The 21,402-nt window shown below is 42.1% G+C and overlaps 1 protein-coding gene across 5 annotated transcripts in view; it reads left to right on the plus strand.

Annotated features, from left to right (window-relative positions):
• XYLT1 (xylosyltransferase 1) overlaps window positions 1-21,402 on the plus strand; it is a 192,603-nt gene that overhangs the window by 90,499 nt on the left and 80,702 nt on the right. For 4 of the 5 annotated variants that reach the window (XM_057409117.1, XM_057409026.1, XM_057409206.1 and 1 more), the window contains one exon: window positions 9,424-9,958. In XM_057409117.1, coding sequence (XP_057265100.1) covers window positions 9,424-9,958 — 535 coding nt within the window. Of the gene's footprint in view, window positions 1-6,934; window positions 7,078-9,423; window positions 9,959-21,402 lie in introns of those variants that run through there. The other variant, XM_057409284.1, reaches the window with a different exon arrangement.

Raw genomic sequence — 21,402 nt, forward strand, 5'->3', positions numbered from 1 at the left:
ACCTTTCCTGTGAGAAAGGGCTGACTTTTTAAGCCCCTTCATGTCTGAACTCTTTGTTGGAAGGACTTTTAAGATGCACCTTCTCTTGGGAAGAAGCTGTAGGAAAATCAACCTCTGGGGTTTTCTTGAGCTTCCTGAGAAGGTGCGTTTTGCACTGTCAGGCCAGCCCTCCTTCATCTCTTTCCTAGTTTTGTGGTGAATTCTGTTTAAAGATGTGGTTAAGCTGAAATGAATCCAGGAGGCTTAATAACTCTGGTAAATGTTCCGGGACAGTTGCTCAAAGTTAATGGTCTTTTGAGGGTTTGTTTGCCTGGGAGTGTTGTGTCATGCAAGGGTGGGTTCCCTTGCTTGCACCAAGGCAGAGCTCACTGCACTGCAAAGCAGAGTGGAAGCCGCTGAAATCTCTTTGCATGCATGTTGTATATATATACATATATATATAGGCAAAAAAGCCTGCCTGAACTCGGTGTTACTGTTGGTGAATTTGACTGGGAGGGACCTTTGCCAAGGGAAAGAGGGGTTGTGTGCATTCATCTGGAGTCTGTTAATGAGATCAAGTGTAGAATCATTTAGGTTGGAAAAGACCTTTAAAATCATCAGGTCCAACCATTAACCCAGAGCTGCTAATCATTGAAAGGGAACAATATACGTCAAGTGGGGGCAGTTACTGGTTATAAATCAAGTTCTGTTACAGACTGAATAAATCTGACTAGCCTGTGGTGTCAGTCCCGTGTAAGTACAAATCTTCCTGAGAAGCTTAAATTAGCAGAAAACAAAGTTGTCAGTTTTGGCAATACAATGGATATGTGCTTTCACAGCTCCCTCTAGCAGTGTTCCAAACTGTTTAATAACCAGATGAACATTTTAAATTACTATTAATACAATATGGCTTTTCATACAGTTACTGGGCTAAGCCAGAGCAAATGTGAAAATCTGTGTGGAGTTTTGAGGGGTGCAGTATTGTTTTACTCCTTATTCTAAATCACTCTGACAGCAAGTTACATGTTAGAAAGAAACAGAAAAATTCTTTGAGGAAAACAGCCAAAAATTTGAAGCTGTTTTCCTTTTGTTTCAAACCAGAACATCTTTCCTTAATGTACAAATGTTATGTATGCAAAAAGGGAAAAAAGCAACATGAATGATATTTTAATGATGATGTTGTTAGTGTTTTGGAGCCCACTGCTGAAGTTGATGTGAAGGAAAAACAAAAAACATTGGTAACATTTTTGGAAAGGAAAGGAAAAACAATCCTCCAATCACTTACCAATGCAGATGTTCCAGTGCAGGGTCCCTTGTGTATGTGCACTTTGAGGTGGTCCATCTGCTACTTTGCAGCCTTGAATGTAAGTGTAACGATAGTCTGGGGCTAGCAGTGCCTGTGAGTATTTGTTAGCTATGAATCCTGAGGTACTTGTGCTTTTTCAAGTATCAGAATCCCCCTTTTAACCCAAATGATCACTTATTCTTACAGTCTTTTTACCTAACAGAAAGGACTGTATTTGAAACAATTACATCTTTCATCCTTACCAGCTTGCAAGTTCAAAGTCAATAAAGTTTTTTCACCATTTGTGTCTTCTTTAATGTAAGGCATATTTGTGAGAAATACAGAACTTGTATTTCTCACAAAATGTTTCTCACAAGTCTTCAGCCACTGACAATTAAAAGTACAACATACTTACTACAGCAAAATGGAAAAACATATGGAAAAACTTAACTCCATTAACATCTGGTGTCTTTTCTCCATCTGCTCTCTTTGGCCGTGCTTTTGTCCAAACCTGCCAAAAGTACTAGTTTTCCAAGGGTCTCATGATACATCACCCACGTCTTCCATTAAGGTTCACAATTCCTTGTTCATTTTGGTGGTGCAGCTGGATGTCTGCATCCCTGTGGCTGCATAGCAACTTCAAGCAGAGCAATGGTTGTTCTGTAGTTTGAAAGATGTGGCAGGCAACAGTAGGGTAAACGCTGTAGCCAAAATTGGTTTTGTACCCCCAAGGCCCTACCCTGGCTGGGAAAACACCTTCTTTTATCCAGTGGCCTTCTGAGCCATTGAAATGAGCATTTGAAGGATGTTGAAGTCTGTGCTGTTGAGCACAGGAGGTGATACCTGCTGTTATGCTCAGCCTCTGGATCATGGTGGCTGCAGCACGCAGGTGAGGTGCCTGAAGCTCCCACAGAGCCAGCAAGGTGTCAGCCCCACACACTCCATCATCCTGGGGAATGGGCTTGCTTGGTCTAGCAGGGAGAACAGAGGATCTTACCCATTTTCCTGCCTGGCTTAGCAATTCTTTGCTGTGACTTCTTTTTTTTTAATATTATTATTTATTTATTATCACTCTGATGCTGACCATCCTGCTGTGCGCATGTAGCAAAAGGGTGAGCATTTGGACAGTTCCAGGTAAAAGCCCTGTAGTTTTGCTTTACAGTGATGGAGAAAGATGGTTTTTCTTGGACTCTTGCAGAAAAGGAGAATGGAGTGAAGCTACTTCCTATGGTGGCCTCGGGAATCGGCAGTGGGGCTGAACTTGCCGTGCTCCCTAGTTTGGCAGCCTGCAGCTGCTCATGGGATCGTTGTTCTGAAGAAGTTTCTTTGGCCATGTGCCCAGGGAGACGGGTGCTCAGCTGTTTCAGAAACGGGGTGAAATCGGGTTTTGGAGCCCACTGGAGCATGAGGAGTATTTATTTCTGCTCTTGTTCTGAAGACCATAGTATAAGGTTTGTAGTTCCGCTGTGAGGAAAGGTTTTGATTTCAACTAAGAAACAGCCCTCAGATATGCAAAGGTTAAAGTGGGGAGGAAGGGGGCGAATAATTCAGGAGCAGCCCTTGCTTGTAGAGATGTCCTCTGCCTCCTCTGGCAATGAAAAGGTATCATTATTGAATAATTAACAAGCATTTCAAAATAATATGTCACAGAGCTGTAATTAATATTGAGAGGAAACTTGTTTTAATTATCCTCTCACAGTGCTGTTTAAATTCTTCTTGGTCACAGGACAGGGAAAATAGATGGTCCTGGAAAAACTGACCAGGTCTTTTTGAGGCTTTGACGAATGATGCAAATTTTGAAGCTGTCCATGAGCTGTGAGCTGGTTTGAAGCCTGCAGTGGCACAGCTCACCCCAGCAAAGTACAAGTGTTTGCACCAGCTCTGGGCACTCATTTTGTCTCGGACGTGTGAACCTGCGAGGCTGCCCAGTGATTGCATATTTTCACGTGAGATCAATGGTTGTTCGCTATTTTATTATGCAGCAAGAGGGAAGAAAAATATGTATTTTTTCTTTTTATAGTACAGGGGTTTAATTTATACCTGGCCCTCAAGACCAGCATGCCCAGTGCTTTGTATTTAGGGAAAGTCTATGTTTTGTTGTTGCTCAGTGTGTGCATATGTGTATTCCTAGTTTGGTCTGCTGTGTCTTTAAGGTACTGAGCTTTGCCAGGGGAAGAACTTGAGAATATGTTCTCAGTACTAAAAGACAGAAAAACTGTGCTTGCTGGGGAGAAAATCAGTTGTGTCAGATAAACTGAAACTGTGAACATTTGTCATTCAGGGCTTGATTGCACGTGGTCCATCCATCTGTGTAGTATTTATAGGAGTTCCTTGATACAGAAATTGTACAACGAATAACTTTTCCTGAGAAGGCAGCATTTTCTTATTGTTGGGAGGAAATGTTCTGCACGATGCAATGAGCACCTTTTGCAGATAAATGCGAGCTCTTGTTGTGTGCCCTTGTGAACTGATGAGGGTTTTCCTTAGCTTGCTTCACAAAGCTCTACAGAAGGAGCCATCTAGCAGCACTGTATTTCTGCAGATGAATAGCAGTGATGCTGGAGTAGTGCTGTGGGCAGTTCCCCTGCGGTTTGGAGTCTTGAGTTGGATCCTTCAGCCATGCAGGGTCTTGTGTGCCCTTGCTGTCTGCAGAGCTGCTGTTGTGTATTGGGCCGCTGATGTTTGTGTCTCTGCTGATTAATATGCACCTGAGGTTATCTCTCTGAAAGCAGATTTGAAATTGGTCTGGTGTTGGCTTTTTGAATTTTACAGAAACAGTGATACTGCCTAATCCTAGCTGTTGGTGGAGACACCCTCCCAGGGTCAGTCTGAAACTATGTGAGTTGGTTCCTAATGGCTTTGTAGTGTATTCTAGTCTTAACAGTGGGATAGCCCACAGAGAGCGTGATGGTTTGTTGGAGTTATCCTTCATTTCCCTTGGTCAATAATGCAGCCATAGTCTTTCACTGTAGATAGAGTTGCAGATATACCGAAGAACATGTATTTTGTGTGACAGATAAAACACACTGAAGGTGGAGTTTGGAGAATTTAAACTCACATGTTCAACAAGGAGCAGAACTTGGAGCAGGATTCAAACTCTCATTGCATGCATGACTCCAAGCTTAAAATGTTATTTTTGCATTAATGTTATACTATTATTTTTAGCATCAATGACCATCAGTATGTAATTGCCAATGATCTCATGCACGCTCTTGGGTACAGACTGTTCCTTCCCAGTTTGGGAGTATTTGCTTGTTGTTGCTGAATTACAGCGTGTTCACATGCAGAAGAGACCTCACAGTCATTAAAACTCTCCTTGCCAGGGCTCTCGCCATTGAGTACTCAACAGTTAACCTCTCCATGAGGTGGAGTTAGGACAGAAAATTTCTGTTTGTGGAAATCCTTCTTAGACCTGTGTTCCGTGATAAACGGCCACAGTGTCATACTTGATCTTTAAAATGCAGTGCTACAAGTGATGAAAACCCTCTGAGGGTTCCTTTATAATGACTGTGAACTGTGTTGGCTTTCCAAATGTGGGAAAAAAATTACTTTGACCTGATCCTGTGCTTCTCTGTGAGAGTGGGATGACTGTCATTGGTGTTGGGAGCAGTAGGTCAGTACTGGGCTACAGACATGACTTCCCTGGCTGCACAATTTTTGCTATTAGTCCCCAAAGGGAGACCAGTGTCACTCTGGGGTTGCTGCAAAGTCATGTGTGGAATGATGCAGAAAGGGAATGTTTTCCCAGGGCTGTACTGGAAACACATGCTCTTGGGGGGCATGTGTGGAGTTTGACACCTGTAATAGTAACTTTGATGGGGTAGCCTCTCAAATGAATTGTCTTTGGACAGAGCCTCTTCTGATCAGTGTCTGTTCTAGGGAGAATTACTCTATTGCAAAGACCAGAATTGTCTTTTCCATAACAACTTTCTTGTGCCTTCTGTGGACGACATTAAACCTACACAGCAGTGTTAGTTGTGGGTTTGAAAATACAGCTTTCATCTTAGACTGTGGATACATACAGGCTATATTAATAGGCTCTCTGCTGCTAATTTGGTCCCAGTATAGCCTTCCATTTTTTCAGTGTGTTTAGTGTGATTTTCAAGCATGAGGAGAGATAAGGAGGTGTTACTAACCGATAGCTAGACAAGAGGTGGAGAAGATGATGGTTGAAACAGTGAACCAGCTGGTTCTGTCAGAACCAGGAATGCTGGTTTTCAAGACCATCTTTCTATAGGATGACTTTGTCCTGGCATGCATGTCTTAGATATCTGTGGCAAATATAGTCTGCAGTTAATCCAGCACTGTAAAAATGAAATATTGCAGCGCAAGTAAATCCCATCCTCCTGCAGCCAGCTGAAAACCAGATGTGCTGCTTTTGTTTGTACCCCTGAACTTCACAAGTGAGCACAATTTATTGTCAGCAGCTGCTGCTGTTTTAAGCTCAGAGTGCTGAGCTTCATTTCCCCTGCACTGCAGCCGTGTGTGTTCTCCTGTCACGTATGGATCCTCACTTGAAATCGTTGTGCTTTATAAATCTCATTTGTCTTTGGGGAAAGTTACTGTGAGAGAGAAATGCAGATTAAAGGTGTGTGGAGATTTCTGGTTTGGTGGTATTTAACACCTTCATCAACAGGTATGGGATGGCGTGAGGCTGGGTTTGACTGTCCAGCTGTGGTATCTGTTACATGTCATTGTTTTGTAGTGTGTATCTGTAGCTCTTGTTTGGTACAGTTGTTCTACAACTGTGCTTTACTTTTAGTCCTTGCTCCTCCCAAAGAGAAGTCTCTGCAGACACTGGCTGTCCTCTGTCGTGTTCGCTGTCCCTGCGGGCAGGGAAGAGTTACAGCCAAACTCAGTTTTGTGTCTGCCTTTGAAGCATTTAAAATTCATTTGTCTGTTCAGATTCCAGCATGTAGACTTGGAAATGCATTTCCCAGAGGGAGGCAAAGCTCTTGAAGGAGGAAAACAGTTTAAAGAGGTGAACCATACACCAGTAAATCTGCTGTTTACTTTGCATTTTCCTCCTGAGGTTTCATCACAGCTCTGCAGGTCATCAGGAATGCTCTGCTTAAACACCTGTAGCTGCTCCTCTGGTCCTGTGGTTGCTGTGTAGCCTGATCAGACCCTCATGGGCGCAGGGAAGCTAATATGGAGAGTGAAGGTCCCAGCTGAAACATCACATAAGTGTCATGTCAGATGTCATTTGAAACACGAAGAGGCCTGGATCTCATGCTGCCACCTTTGAGAGGTTTGGGTGGGGCAGGAGGGGAGAGCATGGGGCAGGGCCGTGCACTCTGTGTGCCTGTCACTCTGGTTCCAGCCAATGTCTCGTTTGTGGGTAGTAAGAATTGTGACAAAAAGCCACCAACAGTGAAATGTCCTCTCCCTTCCTGCCCCTTCATCAATGTGCCATATGCTGTTCAGATTACGATTAAAATTTTTTAGTTTAAAGACAAAAATAATGTAGCAACAGTCAGGCTGTGGGAGGGAATGTTGCCAGGATACACAGAAATATCCTATTGCAGCATCGCCTTTAGAGACCCTGGAAAGAGTTCAATGAAGAAGACAATTATCTTTTTTCCCCATCGTTGCGGCTAGGTATTTTGGCTCTAAGTTACAGCATGGTGGAACACTCCTGTTACTAATAAGAAGTGCTTTAAACTGTATTAGCAATGAAATAAAGCAAGTGAAAATATACAGGTGGCATCACTAAGCTGAGGTTTTGGAGTTGGCTGAACAACAAAGGGAATATGACAGCTGTCAAACATCTGAAGTCTCAGAGCAGTGGCACTGCAATGGAGATGTTTTGGGTATGATGTTCGTAAGTTTTGCATTTGTCTTGCTTTATTTGCAGTTTGCTGCTGGGTTTGGAGCAGTCCTTTTTTGAAGATACATTGGAGATACAGACTAAGTGAAGGGAGCTGGGCTCTGAAAAGAATTGGTTTGGGGGTTTTTGTTTCATCATTCATGGGAATGAGAGCTGTCTTGAAACTATTTTTTGTTTTCTCTTTGGTGTCCAAAGAAAAGCACTGAAGCTGATGAAGGGTCTAGAGCACAAGTGTTACAAGGAGTGGCTGAGGGAACTGTTTTTTTTTTTAGCCTGGAGAAAAAGGCTTGGGGGAGACCTGATTGCTTTCTACAACTACCTGAAAAAGAGGATGGAGAGAGAGGGGTATCTGTCACTTCTCCCAGGTGACGAGTTATAGGACAAGAGGAAATGCCCTCAGGTTGTGCTGTGGAGGTTTAGATTGGTTATTATGAAAAATTTCTTCACTGGAAAGATTGTCAACAGGCTGCCCAGGGAGGTGGTGGGGTCACCATCCCTGGAGGTATTTAGAAGGTGTGCAGCTGTGGCACTTAGGGACATGGTTTAGTGGTGGACTTGGCAGTGCTGGGTTAACGGTTGAACTTGATGACCTTAAAGGTCTTTTCCAATCTTAACAATTTTGTGATTCTATAAAAAAATTCTATTGTTTGTGCTCCTTAAAAAAAAAAAAAGGACAGAAAAAAAAATTTATTTCATGTGTAGCCTTAAAAATTAGATAGATATGTTCTCCCCAAACATATTTTGATTGCAAACATTTGGGTTTTGTTTTGTGCGTTGTTTGTCTTTGTTTAGAACAGCTCTGCATGCCTCCATGTCTGGCAGCTAAAGCTACTTGTGAGCTGGAGATACTCATGGAGAGAATCACTTCAGTTGCTCACAGAGCCACATCTTCTAATGAATCTCACTGCTGAGCTGCAGAGGTCAAAGTGAGACCTACTCCTTGCATGGCCTTGGATAAGCCATTATCTCCCTCTCCTTCTTCTGTTAAATAGTTCCTCCCAGAAGATGTGTGAGACGTAATCAGCTTATGCTGGTAAAATGTTTTGAATACAAATGGTGGTTCATAGGAGTGGCACCCATCAATCATCCTTAGCAGATGCTGTCCTTTACCAGCCTCTGATTTTTGGTTAGGCCTTTCACAAGTGGAAAGAAAACAGGGCAGATTCAAAAAGTCTATCAGTATTTATACTGTTGTCTTCAGATGTTTTAGTAACAATTCCCCATTGATTTAATCTGCTACTGATCACTTTAATAAATGGAGATACTTCCTTTTCCATGAGTCTAAAAATTGTGTCCCCACTAGCCTGAGGGCTGATTTGTGTGGTTGGAGCAAAGATAGCTCTGCCTTACCCACCCCTTGCTATCAAACAGGCTCCCATTTGATAATACTCTACACGTATAAGTGCCTTTCAGTTTTGTTCTAGTCTGACACATCTTTTCTAAAGCAGATTGATATGTTCCCTGTTGTCCTTAGGATGCCTGAGATAATCTTCCTTTTTCTTTGGGGTTGTAAACTTGCTCTGCTGCTGCTGGGATAGGACCAGTTCCCATGATAATAGGTGGAGGCAGGGATGAAATGGTGAAGCAAAACATTATTCTGCATCAGAAAAATGTTTTACGTCTATTCCTTTTCCTTTATATGATACTTTTGAAGTGTTGCAATGTTATGGTCTGTGTACTTGCCAAATGCTGACATATGGGCCTGGCTCTGACACTCCATGAAGCCTGGGTGTCTGTAGCTGCTCATCCTCTCACATGGGGCTGGTTGCTGCCACGGCTTCCTGCTTATGGCAAGGCTGCAGTGCAATTCCTGGGAAACACTTCTCCAGAGTTTTATTATGTAGAAACTCTAAACTTGGTTTGTAGCAGTTACTTTACTGAAAGAAAGCTCAGGCTATAAAGTCATGTGATGCTTTCTGCGGAGGAATTGGGGCAGTTTCTGGGATACCAAACTACGGTCATGAACCCAAGGGGTGAAGGGAAGCATTGTAGGACCTGCTCTTGCTGAATTGGAATCTGTGTCGGTTTTGCCATTGATTTTTGATAGTGTCAGATTGAAGTCTCTGGTTAGTAATTGGTCACAAACCTGTGTAAAACCTCCCTGCTCCATCTGGGATGGGGGCTGGATCCTGGCTTGGTGATAGAGGGATGCAGGCAGTAGTGGTCTGCACAGCTCAGAGGCCTCATGGCTCTATCTTTCTGTTACAGATCCTAACTTGGGGATTTCTTGCAGTATGTTGGATTGTAATTTATGTTTTCATGTAAGAAATGCTTGTATTGCATGGGATGTGTTTATATTTAGTAAGATAATTTTTCTCCCCATTTATAGGATGGCTATTTTTCCCACCGACCGAAAGAGAAAATGCGAACAGACAGCAATAATGAAAATTCAGTCCCCAAGGACTTTGAAAATATTGATAACAGTAACTTTGCTCCCAGGACTCAGAGGCAAAAACACCAGTCTGAGCTGGTGAAAAAACCCCTTAGCAAGCAAAAGGAGCACTTGAGAAAAAAACTGGAAGAGGAGAAGATGAAGAAGAACTTGCTGCTGGGGAAGAACTCAAATGAGGTGGTGCAGTTCAGTGATGACCTGGTCAAAAACAGCAGCAGCAGCAACAGCAACAGCAATTTGAAGGCAATTCACAGATCTTCCAGACACCACCATGTAAAAAAAAAAGGAAACAGCTCCCCTGAACTGACATACGACCAACCACCAAAGTGTGAGGTGACGGGAAAAGAGGCAATCTCAGCCATGTCCCGCTCTAAAACTAAGCAGTGTCGGCAGGAGATCGCAGAGGTGTATTGCCAGCACAAGCACGGGAAGCTGATGCCGGAGAAGGTGACACGGTTTTGTAAGCTGGAGGGTAAGTTGGTAGATGGTGAAGGAGAAATAACATGGTATCTCAGGGGAAGGGTTCAATATAATTGAAATGGCCTTCTGATGAGAAAAATGGCTTTATTGCAGGAATGTGTAATGTACTCAACCTGTGAAAATTAGGAGGGGCTTGAGGATGTTTTCACTGGAGAGTTTTATGGATGTCACAAGATCCTTGGTAGATTTTGTACAGAATTTGTTTCACTTTCACCACGCTGTGACCAAGGTATTCAGCTGCTGTTCTGTTCCTTTTAAATCTGCAGACACAGAAATCTTATTATTCTCTACAGGACTGCATGCTTTTGGGGGATCAGGGAACAGCCATGGTGAATTTGCTAGCCAACAGATGAGTGGCATTGCTGTTATGGCCATATGGCCGTTTTTCTGCCACAGTGGAGTTTTAGCTAATAACCAGCATTGCAAAGAATTTGGATAACCTAGATAATTATCAGAAATATAATATTAAAAATCTCCAGAAGCATGGGAAAAAAAATCCAATATTGTGGATTACTTCTACTTTTAGTGTTCTTCAGTCAGCAAAATAACTTTCAGAATCACTGTGGTAGAGAATCAGTTACCTCTGCTAGCCTAAGCCAAGCTTTGATTTGTTGCTTTTGGTTTCTCCATGCAGTCAGATACATGAGGTATCTTTTGGCTTGCTGTCGGTTTGCATGTGTGAGCCGACCTTCTGCTTTATAAGGAGTACTTCATGTGCCACCATTCATTCAACTGTAAGCTTCCCATACAGAAATTCAAAAGTTCCTATCCTGTAATTGACACTTCAGTCCATGCTTGTAAGGATATGCCAGTGTCTCTGACTGATCTTTCACAAACAAGATGATAGCTTTCTTTGAGATGGTGCAGCAAACATGGTGTTCATGGCCATGAGGGGATCTTTAGTTTCTTTCATTAGGAATAGTACATCCTCTAACCCCCACAGCGTATCTGTTTATTGCACTATCTCAAAGCAGTGGTTACTATTGGATTCAGTGTGGGAGGGAGGAGGATCTGTGTTGCTATTGTCTAAATTAGGAGGCTGAACTCCCTGTACAGACAGTGGAAAAAAGAAGGTGCCCTAGAGGATGTTTCCAAACAAAAGCATCTCACTAGTACAAAGCTTAGGGTTTTAATTTAGATGACAGATACTACCGGGATGAATGGTGTGACCACCCCATTTCCCACCCTAGTGCATCTGTGATCGGTTTTGGTTTGGTTTGGTTTTTTTTACCATGTCACTTCTGGTGTTTTTTCTCCCTTTCTTACCATGGTAATACTCAAAATTGTTCAGCTGGGTGGGGGAACATTGGAGATAAAGACTTAATGGAAGAGGCAGAAGACACTGTGTTCAGTAGGAAGCAGGGAGAGGGGCAGCAAGGGCAGCGCAAGTTGAAGGGAAGATAAAAGAACAGTAGAGAAGTAAGAATTGAGCAAAACCAGACACTGGTGACAGGCTGTGTATCAGTGAGTACACCTGGGAGCACCTGAGGTCACATTGGGGTGCCATTGGGAATCCAGTGCTATAAGCATGTCCTTAGTATCTTTCCCTCTTCTTTCCTAATGACAGGAGAATCAGCTTTGGTCTGTGAGAAGGTTGATGGAGGTCAGTGCTTTGCAGACACTGTCCAATGCTGCTTGGGATCAAGGAGCAGTGTTATGTTACTTGTGTAGGGTAAATGAATCCCATAGACAAATTTGCAAGTGATATCCTGGAGAGAGCTGGAAGATGTGTTGTCATTAGTGCGGGTGCACGCTGCAGCTGTGTGCCATTTTACACACCTGGTAATCTGTTGTATAGAGATGCAGGGTGACTTCTCAGAAGTTTCAAACAACTGCCATTCTTACAAACAGGCTTCTCAATAAATATTTATTTGTTGCTGCTTTTTTTAAATACAGAATTTCCCTCTTATGCCCTGCAGTCAGAATAACAGCATGGTCTTATAACCAAGAACAGTGTCACGTTTTACACTCGAAGCCTTTCAGCATGTACGTACACTGCAGAGCAGTATGAATGCTTCCACTGCAATAAGATACAGTAAAACATCCAGGAAAACTGGGAGCTTCAAACATGACTAGAGAAATTGAGTAGTTGTCCAAATATGGTTTTATTTTGCAATAAAACATAGTAACAACTATGAAATTTAGTAACAACTCATGAGGCGTGGGTATATACCATGTTATAAACTAAGTATAAAAAGACTGTGGCTACAGTTTTTAGGTTTGCAGTCCTAGAGCTGCATTTAGATTTTTAGGCAGTGATGCTTGTTTTAAAAGAATAATTGAGGGACATCTTAACTTAGCCAGATGGATCCTTGTGGAAAATGTAGACTTTTCTTTGCCTCAAGGTTGTTTCCTCCTCCCCATGCTGACAGATGAACTCAACTGCTTCAGCAGCCAGATTTCCTTGGCAGAAAATCTGGACATCCTTTGTATTATATACAGAGTTGCTCTAGAGCACATTTGGGAGCTTTGCTGTGGGGAAATGATAATGAAGCATGATAATGAATGGGACGCAAGTTGCTTATACAAGAGGTGCCAGTGTGCAAGCAGACTGGGACATCAGACCTATGGAGGAGATCCAGACTTTGAAGTCAGACGTTCTCAAATGTCTGAATATAGGACTATCAAGACTGACATGTAGGAACCCCAGAACTGAAGGTGTCCAGTGTCTACCAGAAGGCCTTATATGTATCTAACTAGATAGGTCTTTCAGATTTTACATCCCTGTTAAAGACACACTGCCTGAATTTAAGTCTGTTGTGGTCTCAGGTCTCTCATTCCCACTGCAGAACATAAATGCTGCTGTTGTTCACTCCATATTGGCTCCATCCCTCATCAAAGGTGTCTTCATCAACTCCAGAGGTCTTTTAAGGAGTTGAACTTGGTCAGCAGATGTTTGTGGAGCACTGGCATCATGTGCCAATGTTTTTGGCATGTGTAGAAGTGTATCTGTGAAGCGAGATACAGTCGGTGAAGGCAGGAGTGGAAAAGTAGGTTCAGCACAAGGTTAGATGAGGAAAGGGCAAATCCCATCCTGTGCAAGTTGGGGAGTGGGTACAGAGGGACATCCTTTTGGGGGGAGTTCTTCTTAGGAGACCTGCCCTTGAACAGTTTGTGGGATGGGGCATTCACAACTTCTCTGGGCAGCCTTTTCCAGTGCCGCACCACCCTCATAGTAAAGAATTTCTTCCAAATGTCTAATCTGTATCTGTCATCTGTCAGTTTAAAGCCACTGCCCCTTCTTCTGTCACTGCAGGACATTGTTAAAAAGTCCCTCTCCAGATTTCTTGTCCCATTTAGGCACTGGAAGCAGCTCTAAGGTCTCCCTGGAGCCTTCTCTTCTCCAGGCTGAAAAACCTCAACTCTCTCAGCCTGTCTCCATAGCAGAGGTGCTGCAGCCCTCTGAGCATCTTCATGGCCTCCTCTGGACTTGCTTCGACAGGTCCATGCATGCTTCCTCCTTAGTCATTTGTGCCACATCTGTGAGTCATCGTAGGCACAGTGCCAAGGGCTGTCTGCATCACTTTTCCTCTGGGCTAGCTTCTCTAGGCTGCCCCAGGGGAGATTCTGGCCTAATCATCATTAGTTACCAAACTGGTAAAATCAGCTGGGTTTATGCTTGACCCAGATCCATGGCCAGATAGGCCAAGAGTACGTAACAGGGTTTTTTTGAGGGGTGTTTTCTAAAATGTAGTTCTGGCAAAAGAAAAGTCCCCAGGAAAGCAGAGAACCTCAAGTGAGCCTGATTTATTTCCCCTTGGCTCTTCTGTTGTCTTTTCTTACTTTATAAATCAAATAGGTTTTCTGCTACCTTCATCCCTGTGGGGTAAACCCAGCTCATAAATAAAGTAGAAAAATAATCAAGCTACCCTCATTCCACATCACTCATCCACACTGAAAGAGTATTTTGCAGATTAGACTGCTTTCTCCCTCGTTGCTTATTGATAATGCTGCTCTGGCACATTGAGGCAAGAGTTTTTGGTTTCTTACTGGCTGCTGAGAAGAAAATTTTCTGTTTCATTTAAGAAAACACAGCCTTCTTCTGTTTTTCAAACTGAGTAAAAAGGGCTCTGGTGCTCTGTTTACTGAATAATATGCACAGGTAATAGCAAACTATGTCTATGATGTTTTTTTCTGACTACTTCAAAGCACTCAGAAAAGAAATACTCAGAAAGAGGTATGATTTGCAGGAAGGGAGAGGATAAGCCACTAAGATGCCTAATACTTACGGAGTGGAGCACAGCAGTCCTTCAAGGCATGGGAATGAGAGCATCTTTTATATAATGTTAAAAGAATGGGAGCTGTAATGAAGCAAATGGAGAATTCCATCCGCTCAACATGCACGTGGATGTGCATAGTGACATGTTTAGCTTTCCCATTTTTGGCAGTGTATCTTTAGACTCACTGAGTTTGATCTAAAGATTATTGAACCCCAAATTTATCTCTTTCTCCTGGTTTCAGGATTCCAAGTGGCACTGGCAGCTGCTGCTTTTCTCTGTGTTTAATCTCTTAGTGTGACAGAGCCACTGCAGTGAGCTATACACAGTTTAAGTAGCATGTAAGAGCCACATGCAGCCCAGCCAGCGTTTTAATTTGCTGTACCACAGATGACTCTGGTTGCAATAAATTTACTGTGAGTAGACTAATTGCAAAATAACCCTAATTGAGTAGTTATCAGTGAGCAACATCCTGTGGAACAAAACTGCTTACAATTAATAGCATTTAAGCCATACGCCTGTATTCTGCAGAGCACTAAAATGTAATTACACCATGTACAGAGATTGTGTTCTGTTCTGGAAACCATGTTTCCAGCACTTCTTCCATTATAAGTACTGTTTTAAGATTCAGTACTTGCATTTTAAGCAAAATGAGTTTGTGAAATAAGTGGTGTGTCTCCTCTCCCCTTACATGTGTAAAGCAGAACCAACTCTAATCAGTGAAGCTATGGTGCTGTATGGAGAAAAATTAGATCTCAGGAAGAATGTATGTTTCCAGTGATTCTCAAATTAAGTATTATTATGGCCATATGTGCAAGTTTGGATAGTTTAAACTAGGATTCAAGTAATGAAAAGGTACTTCATTGTCTTGGCTGAAGATGGACCCTGCCTCATTGCATGAATGAGAACTGGACTATATCACAGCTGCAGTGTAAAGGACAGGAGACTGGTGTTTATCAGTTGCGGGTGAACTGGTGGTGTTGTGGAGCTGAGGGATTCTTTTTCCTAAAATAAAGCCACTATGAGCACAGGCTGGCTCTGTCAGCACTGTCTTGCATGGTTTCAGCTTCAGTTTTAGAAGAAAGTCAGTGAGGGGAAAACTGTTGGATGTCTATATCAGTTAATGCGTTCATTTAAATACAGACAATTCCTGTCTAGATCATCTGCAAGTTCAGAAGTGGGGGATTGAAATCAGACTGCTGTTCCCCCGTTTTTTCCATGTGATGCTACTGTCTGGTCATGTTTCTCCACATTAGGCCCTAGTCTGGTCACTTATGGATCTGGTGGCTGCAGAGGTGGTGCAGGTGGCCTAGCAGGTCAGAGCAGAGACTTGCAGAAAATCATCTTGACAAGTGGCATCTTAAGGAAATGCCGAGAGAAATGCTTGACACAGGGAACAGAGGGCAGAAGGACTGGGAAAAATTATGGTCAGGAGCCCTGGTTCTCACCAAGCCTCTGTTTTGGAAAATTATGTTGGTTTATGGAGCATTAAAGGGGGAGCATGGGCAAGCATGGGAGAGGATAATGGCTGAGCATGTCCTCTGCAAACCTCCTGGGAAGAGACCATAAGGGTAGCAGAAGTTCAGTGACTATTTTGATAAAGATTACTGCCTATGTACAGAGATGAAAGAAAAGTACTTAAGTGATCCCTAATGCTTCCCAGTGATCCTGAAATGTGTGGACAGAGTGTCAGCAGGGAGAGCCAAATACAACTATGGCTGGAGAAAATTACTGGTACAGTGGTATCAGCTGGGAGAGGAACAAGAAAGGGAAAAAAAAAACCAAACCCAGAACTCCTTAAAATCCAGCAACAAACCCCAAAAACTGGACAAAAAAGAACAAAAACCCCCTCAAAACCCAAAACAAAACCACGAAACCCAACCTCCATCTGTAGCAGGGGAAACTGAAGCCATACTGGCTGTCATGTTTTTTTTTTCATATAAAATAGGTGTTGGACCTCTGCAGTGGTTTCAGTAGACAGATGTTTAATAGGAAACATGACATCTAATTCTCTTACTTTTATTCAATGCTAAGCAAGAAGCTGTGCTACATAAATGTACAGTACCTCTGAACTGAGCTCGGGTTAAGGTTGCACAAGAAGCATCAATGTTACATTCTCTGTTAATTTGGCTTTGCAACCGTAACAGAGCTGTGCTAGTGCCTTTGTTACGTACTGATTGTAAGCAGGCAACAGCAACTTTCGGATTTGATTTTTGGTTTAGGCCTAAAACGTCACACGAGGCAATTGCTGGGGCTGATGCACTAGAAATTCAGCTCTGCCTTTCTAACCATTGCACTTCTCTAAGTACCGTTACTTAGCAAAGTAATGCTCTGTTTTCATAGGAATCTACAATCGATGAACTGTTATTTGGAGAATAGGGTAATGTCCTGTCCCAGAAATCCTATGCTAGCTGCAGCTCAAGGCTGCCACAGTTTAGTTTGAAGTGGGTGCACTGACTGTATTACTTTTGGAATGATCAGGGGGAGATGTCTTGACTCTTAATTGCCTCCTCCTGAGCCGGGGCAAAGAATGTTCCTCTTCGTGACCTCTTGAAAAGGATGCCTTAACTGTTTACAGAGTTTGTTACAGGATTTAGTGTCTAGTTAAAGGGAGTGCACCTCTTTTCAGGCAGGTGTTTGAAAGGGTACATTTAATTGGTGTATTTCAGGAGTCACTGGACTTAACAAGACCAGTGGCTGTTTTGTAATGTCTTTCTGTGGAAATGAAGAGTTGTTTAAGGGGTCTACTCTGAATTAAAATGCCAACAGTCTAGGCATGAAGCCAGTCTTACAGGACATTAATGCCATTTCAAGACTCTAAACCATAATTCAGTTGTTTCTATTGCACATATTTCTTATGCAGAAGGTAGTTTTAAAACATCAGTCTTTTTTCTCCCTGGGTAATCATGACTTTTATAGAAAAAGTGAATGACAAGAATCTGTAGCTGAGCAACCTTGGAGAAGATTTTTAAATTGCTCAGTGTATATTTAGTCTTCCAAATAAACTCTCATCTTTGATGGCTTGAGAGCATTTTAGAAATGAATAGCCCTGATTCCCTGCTCACACTATTTTAATATCCATGGAATGTCACTGATTTATCATCTAGTTGTGTCAAAGTTCTTTCTGATTGGCACCTTCGTAAAGAACAGCAGAATACTCCCAACTCCCAGTATCAACTGTTGTCACCATTGGGCTTAGTTGAATGCACACGAAACTCTGAAGTATCATGTTTGCAGTTTTACTGTGAAATAAGATACTGGTTTTAACTGGCCCTGCTGAAAGGTCCATGGCAAAAGTCCATTGCTTTCCTTTGCTAGTTTTCTTATCAGCCTCCCAGGAAGCTAAAGAAATTTTCAGTCCTTTCTCTTAGAGCTTGCTGAAGCTAAATTATCACTGCCATCTCTTGTGAGAGCATTGGCAGTACTCCAGTGTCTGCATTCCTCTTCTATACCACCTCCTCTTAGGCTGCTACAATATTCCTGGCCATTAAAAGTTTTGAATAGAAACCCTTCTACCTCCAAGTGCCTAGAGAAAGGAGAGTAGGTGCAGTTAGGCTGTCAATGGGTGGTACATGTTAAGCCCATTGGTGAGCTTATAAAGGCTTGGTTCAGACTTTGGGTTCAGGTTTCCTGTTCATCATTACTGCATATACATGCTGGCTGTGCTTTAGGGGGACCAAGTTATTCTCCACAGGTGGTGAAATGCAGCCATAACTCTTAACACTTCACGCATTTATGGGTACTGCCTTTGAGTTATGCCAGGAGTTTAAGGGAAAAAAAGCCTGTGTCCTCATGAATCAACAGCATTTATTTAGACACCACTCTCCTTCCTTTGCGTTATTCCCTGAGCAATCAGTACCATGGCAAATGAAGATTCCTGCAGGAGGACACCCTCTGACCTCTGTCATGCTGATGTTTTGGGGGCCAGCTTTGTGAGTTTGAACATGAAATCTTTATAATACCAGAAAGGTAACACATCATCCTAGTGTGGATCAGCTTAAAGAAGCTCATCTACAGACCTCATTTCCCTCTTTCTTAAAAACTCCTCTGGCTTGTGTTTGCTTATTTTAGTGACCAGTTGTCCTTGAGGCAGGATAGTCTGCAACAGTTGTAGGTCTTGTCAGGGAGCACTACCAAAAAAAAAGAAAGCTGTCTGTTGAAAGGATCTTTTCTTTATAAAACTTGTTGGAAACCTCACTACTCAACTGAAGTTCAAGGCAGCCCTCCATGTAACTAGATTATAATTGTCTTACTCTCTTTGTTGCAAGGTGATTGCTTCTCTCTTGTGAAGACTTTCTTGCCCAAACTAATGGTGAAGTGGTTTTTTGAAGCCTTGATTCATTTGTAGAGCTCCTTAAAAGCTGTAAGAGAAACACTTTGCTGGTGAGAATGCTAGTGACCAGCTGTAAATAGCAGCTTAAGCAGTCTTGCTGCTTACTCACCAGTGTTTTTAATTGGATCTGAAGGTTTCCATGCATCCAGTGGATATTACCATTTGTGGAGTCTTTTAAACCATGCTACTCTTAGACCAAAAACTTCGGTGTATGCAGTGTGTTACTGTGCTGCATAATATTGTTGAGCTTGACAGTAGCATGACTAAACAGAACCATACATTTTCATGTTCTCCATCTATTTGTAGGCTGTGATTCATCCTGGGTAATTCACTGAATAGTGGGGAGGAAAAGGGAATTTTAACAGAGGAATTTACTGCAATATATGGTTTGCCCATTTATACTTTCTCTCTTGCATGGAACCTAGGTGTAGGTGCTCTGAGAGAATTTAACTAAGATATCTGTAAATCTTGGAACAGGTTTGAGGCTCTATCCCTAACTCATTCTCTTTGAGAGAGTGTCGTGTTCTTTGGCTGCTTACTCAAAAACATTGTAAGGAATGTACTCCCTTACAGAAGGGAAAAGTGAAGAGGAGAATGCTGCCTGGCTTGGTTGCCCACTTTGCCAGAGTAAGCAAATGGCTGGGATTAATCATGAATAGAGCTTCCGGGATTAATTGTGAATAAAACTTCTACGTAACGTACACTGAATTTGCCAAGCCCCAGCAGAGGGAGGCTGTGTGGAGCTGATGTGTTTCTGTAAATAAATCTACCATGTTCTGCCGGGAGATGAATGCAAACCCATGCTTTCCATGAAATATTAAGAGCAAATTCGGCTAGAGGTTTAACTGATGTGTATTGCACTAGCTTTGGCGATCTCAATTAAATGATGTCTTATGTCAGGAACTTTATTCAGTAACCTTTATCAGGCACCTTAAAGTGCCTCTATGTACATCTATCTCCACAAATTTAAGATTGCTGAGGAAAAAGAAGACAATTTTGTTCCTACAGGAGCAAGCTAAAAAAAGACGTGTTCAGGGCTGGGAATTTTTGTTTTACCAGTCAATGGAACTTTATGGTCCAAAGCAAAGCACACCCATCCAGTATTCTGGGAATAAAAACAGTTCTATGGCAGTTCTGATTCTGAAAATGTTCTACCATCAGATCCCTGAAAAACAAATGGGAAAATTGCTTCTGTCAGGAGTACTACAAGGAGGCTTCAGGCATCTCTGGTATTCTTCACCTAGTCAGCAAAAAAGAGATCTATTCAAAATGGTCCACCTCTGGATCTTCTTAATAAGAAATCCCATTAGATTCAACTCCATCGTTTACAATGAAAACGCTGCAGTTAACACGCAAGTTAATGTGGTTTCATTTCTTGTTTATGGCCGTTTATTTCATCACTTTGTGACCATTTGTGACCGTTTGCCAAACCTGCAGACAGGATCATGTTTATGTTTTTCTTGACTTTCGCTTTCTATTACTGCAGACCTCAAAAATTTAGGAAAGAAATAAGACTGTTAGAGAGCCCCAGTGCAAGCTTGAAGTGGCTCAGAGAGTTCTGTTGGAATCCATCCAAACAGAAGCCTCATTTAGAAGAAGGAAAAAAAAAAAGGAACGAAAGATTCTCTTCTTGTCCCTATGATGAAAGGGTATTTTTCAAAGTCTGTTTATTACACTGTCACCTGGGGATGTGATTACTCAGAAGTCATTAGAGAGCTCCCAACTAAATAGCGACAGCAAGAATATGCTCCATTATGCTGTATCACAGGCCAAAGATATAAGCACTAACTAGAAAGTAAGCCCTAGACTGGTACTGTGGAAACTTGGGTCTCATTCCTTGATGTTTAACAGGCTTGTTAGGATACATCTGACAACTCATGCCATGTATAGACCAGGGATAACAGGTACTTAGCTCCATTGCAGATATATGCAGAGGAGAAATGGTGTGTGGTAGTATCGTTGTTAGCTTATTTTAGTGATTTTAAAATCCTGTTTATCAAGAGAATTAGAAATAATTTTGTTACAAAAAACTAACTTCTTCTGAGTCCCCTAAAGGAGTTTGTCGAATGAAAGAATCTTTAAGCTGGGAAATGGCAACTGAGGTTCTCTGAAGAAATTTAATATAAGCTCTAAAACCTATGGTTCTATCCCTGAAACACAATGGTGTTTTGCTGGGGAAATGAGGGTAGGCCAGGAGCAGTCCAGCTGTAGGTCCAGTCTGACTTACTCTACCTTCATCGACTTTGTTAACACATCACTGGTGGTGGTTCTCCAGCTTTGAACCGTAGCAGTGTACAACAGTGAAATCAGAGAAAATGTTTTCAGTGATGATTCTCCTCAATTTTTATCTGTTCAGCTCAGCAGCTTCGACCTGGTACAGGAGCTTGTGTGTGATGGCTGCTTGATGGCTACTGTAAGAGATGTCATGTAGTGCTTCTGCATGAGAGACATGGGAAAAGCACAATAGTAACTTCTCTTGATCTGGTAGCTATTAGTATGATATTTTTGCACCAAAGTGGATCTGTTCTCTTTATTTCAGGGTGGCTAGGAAGGGGACTGTGGTTTTATTTATATATTTCAAAGACTGCCCAGTACCATATTAGTTTCCAGAGTGAATTTCCTAAGGTAAAGTGACAAAACAGTAATTTTTCATTATGAATCAGCTGTCCATGAAAGATTGGATTTAGGTCAGAATTTATTACCCTATGGAACTGACGCCAATATTTAACTAATGTCAGCTCTCTTGATATTAGAGAATTTTAATGGCTGTGCAATTTTAGTCAATGATGAAGTTATTTCAGTTGTATAGTATATGTCTAGGCAATTTGATATACAGAGCCTCGAGATGAAAATTGGATAAACATGGAAAATGGTGATTGATTGGTG

Source organism: Pezoporus wallicus, unplaced genomic scaffold, assembly GCF_028554395.1.
Source record: "Pezoporus wallicus isolate ANWC-B61680 ecotype Strahan unplaced genomic scaffold, APGP_CSIRO_Pwel_v1 contig_8000, whole genome shotgun sequence".
In the NCBI taxonomy this organism is placed as follows: Eukaryota; Metazoa; Chordata; class Aves; order Psittaciformes; family Psittacidae; genus Pezoporus; species Pezoporus wallicus.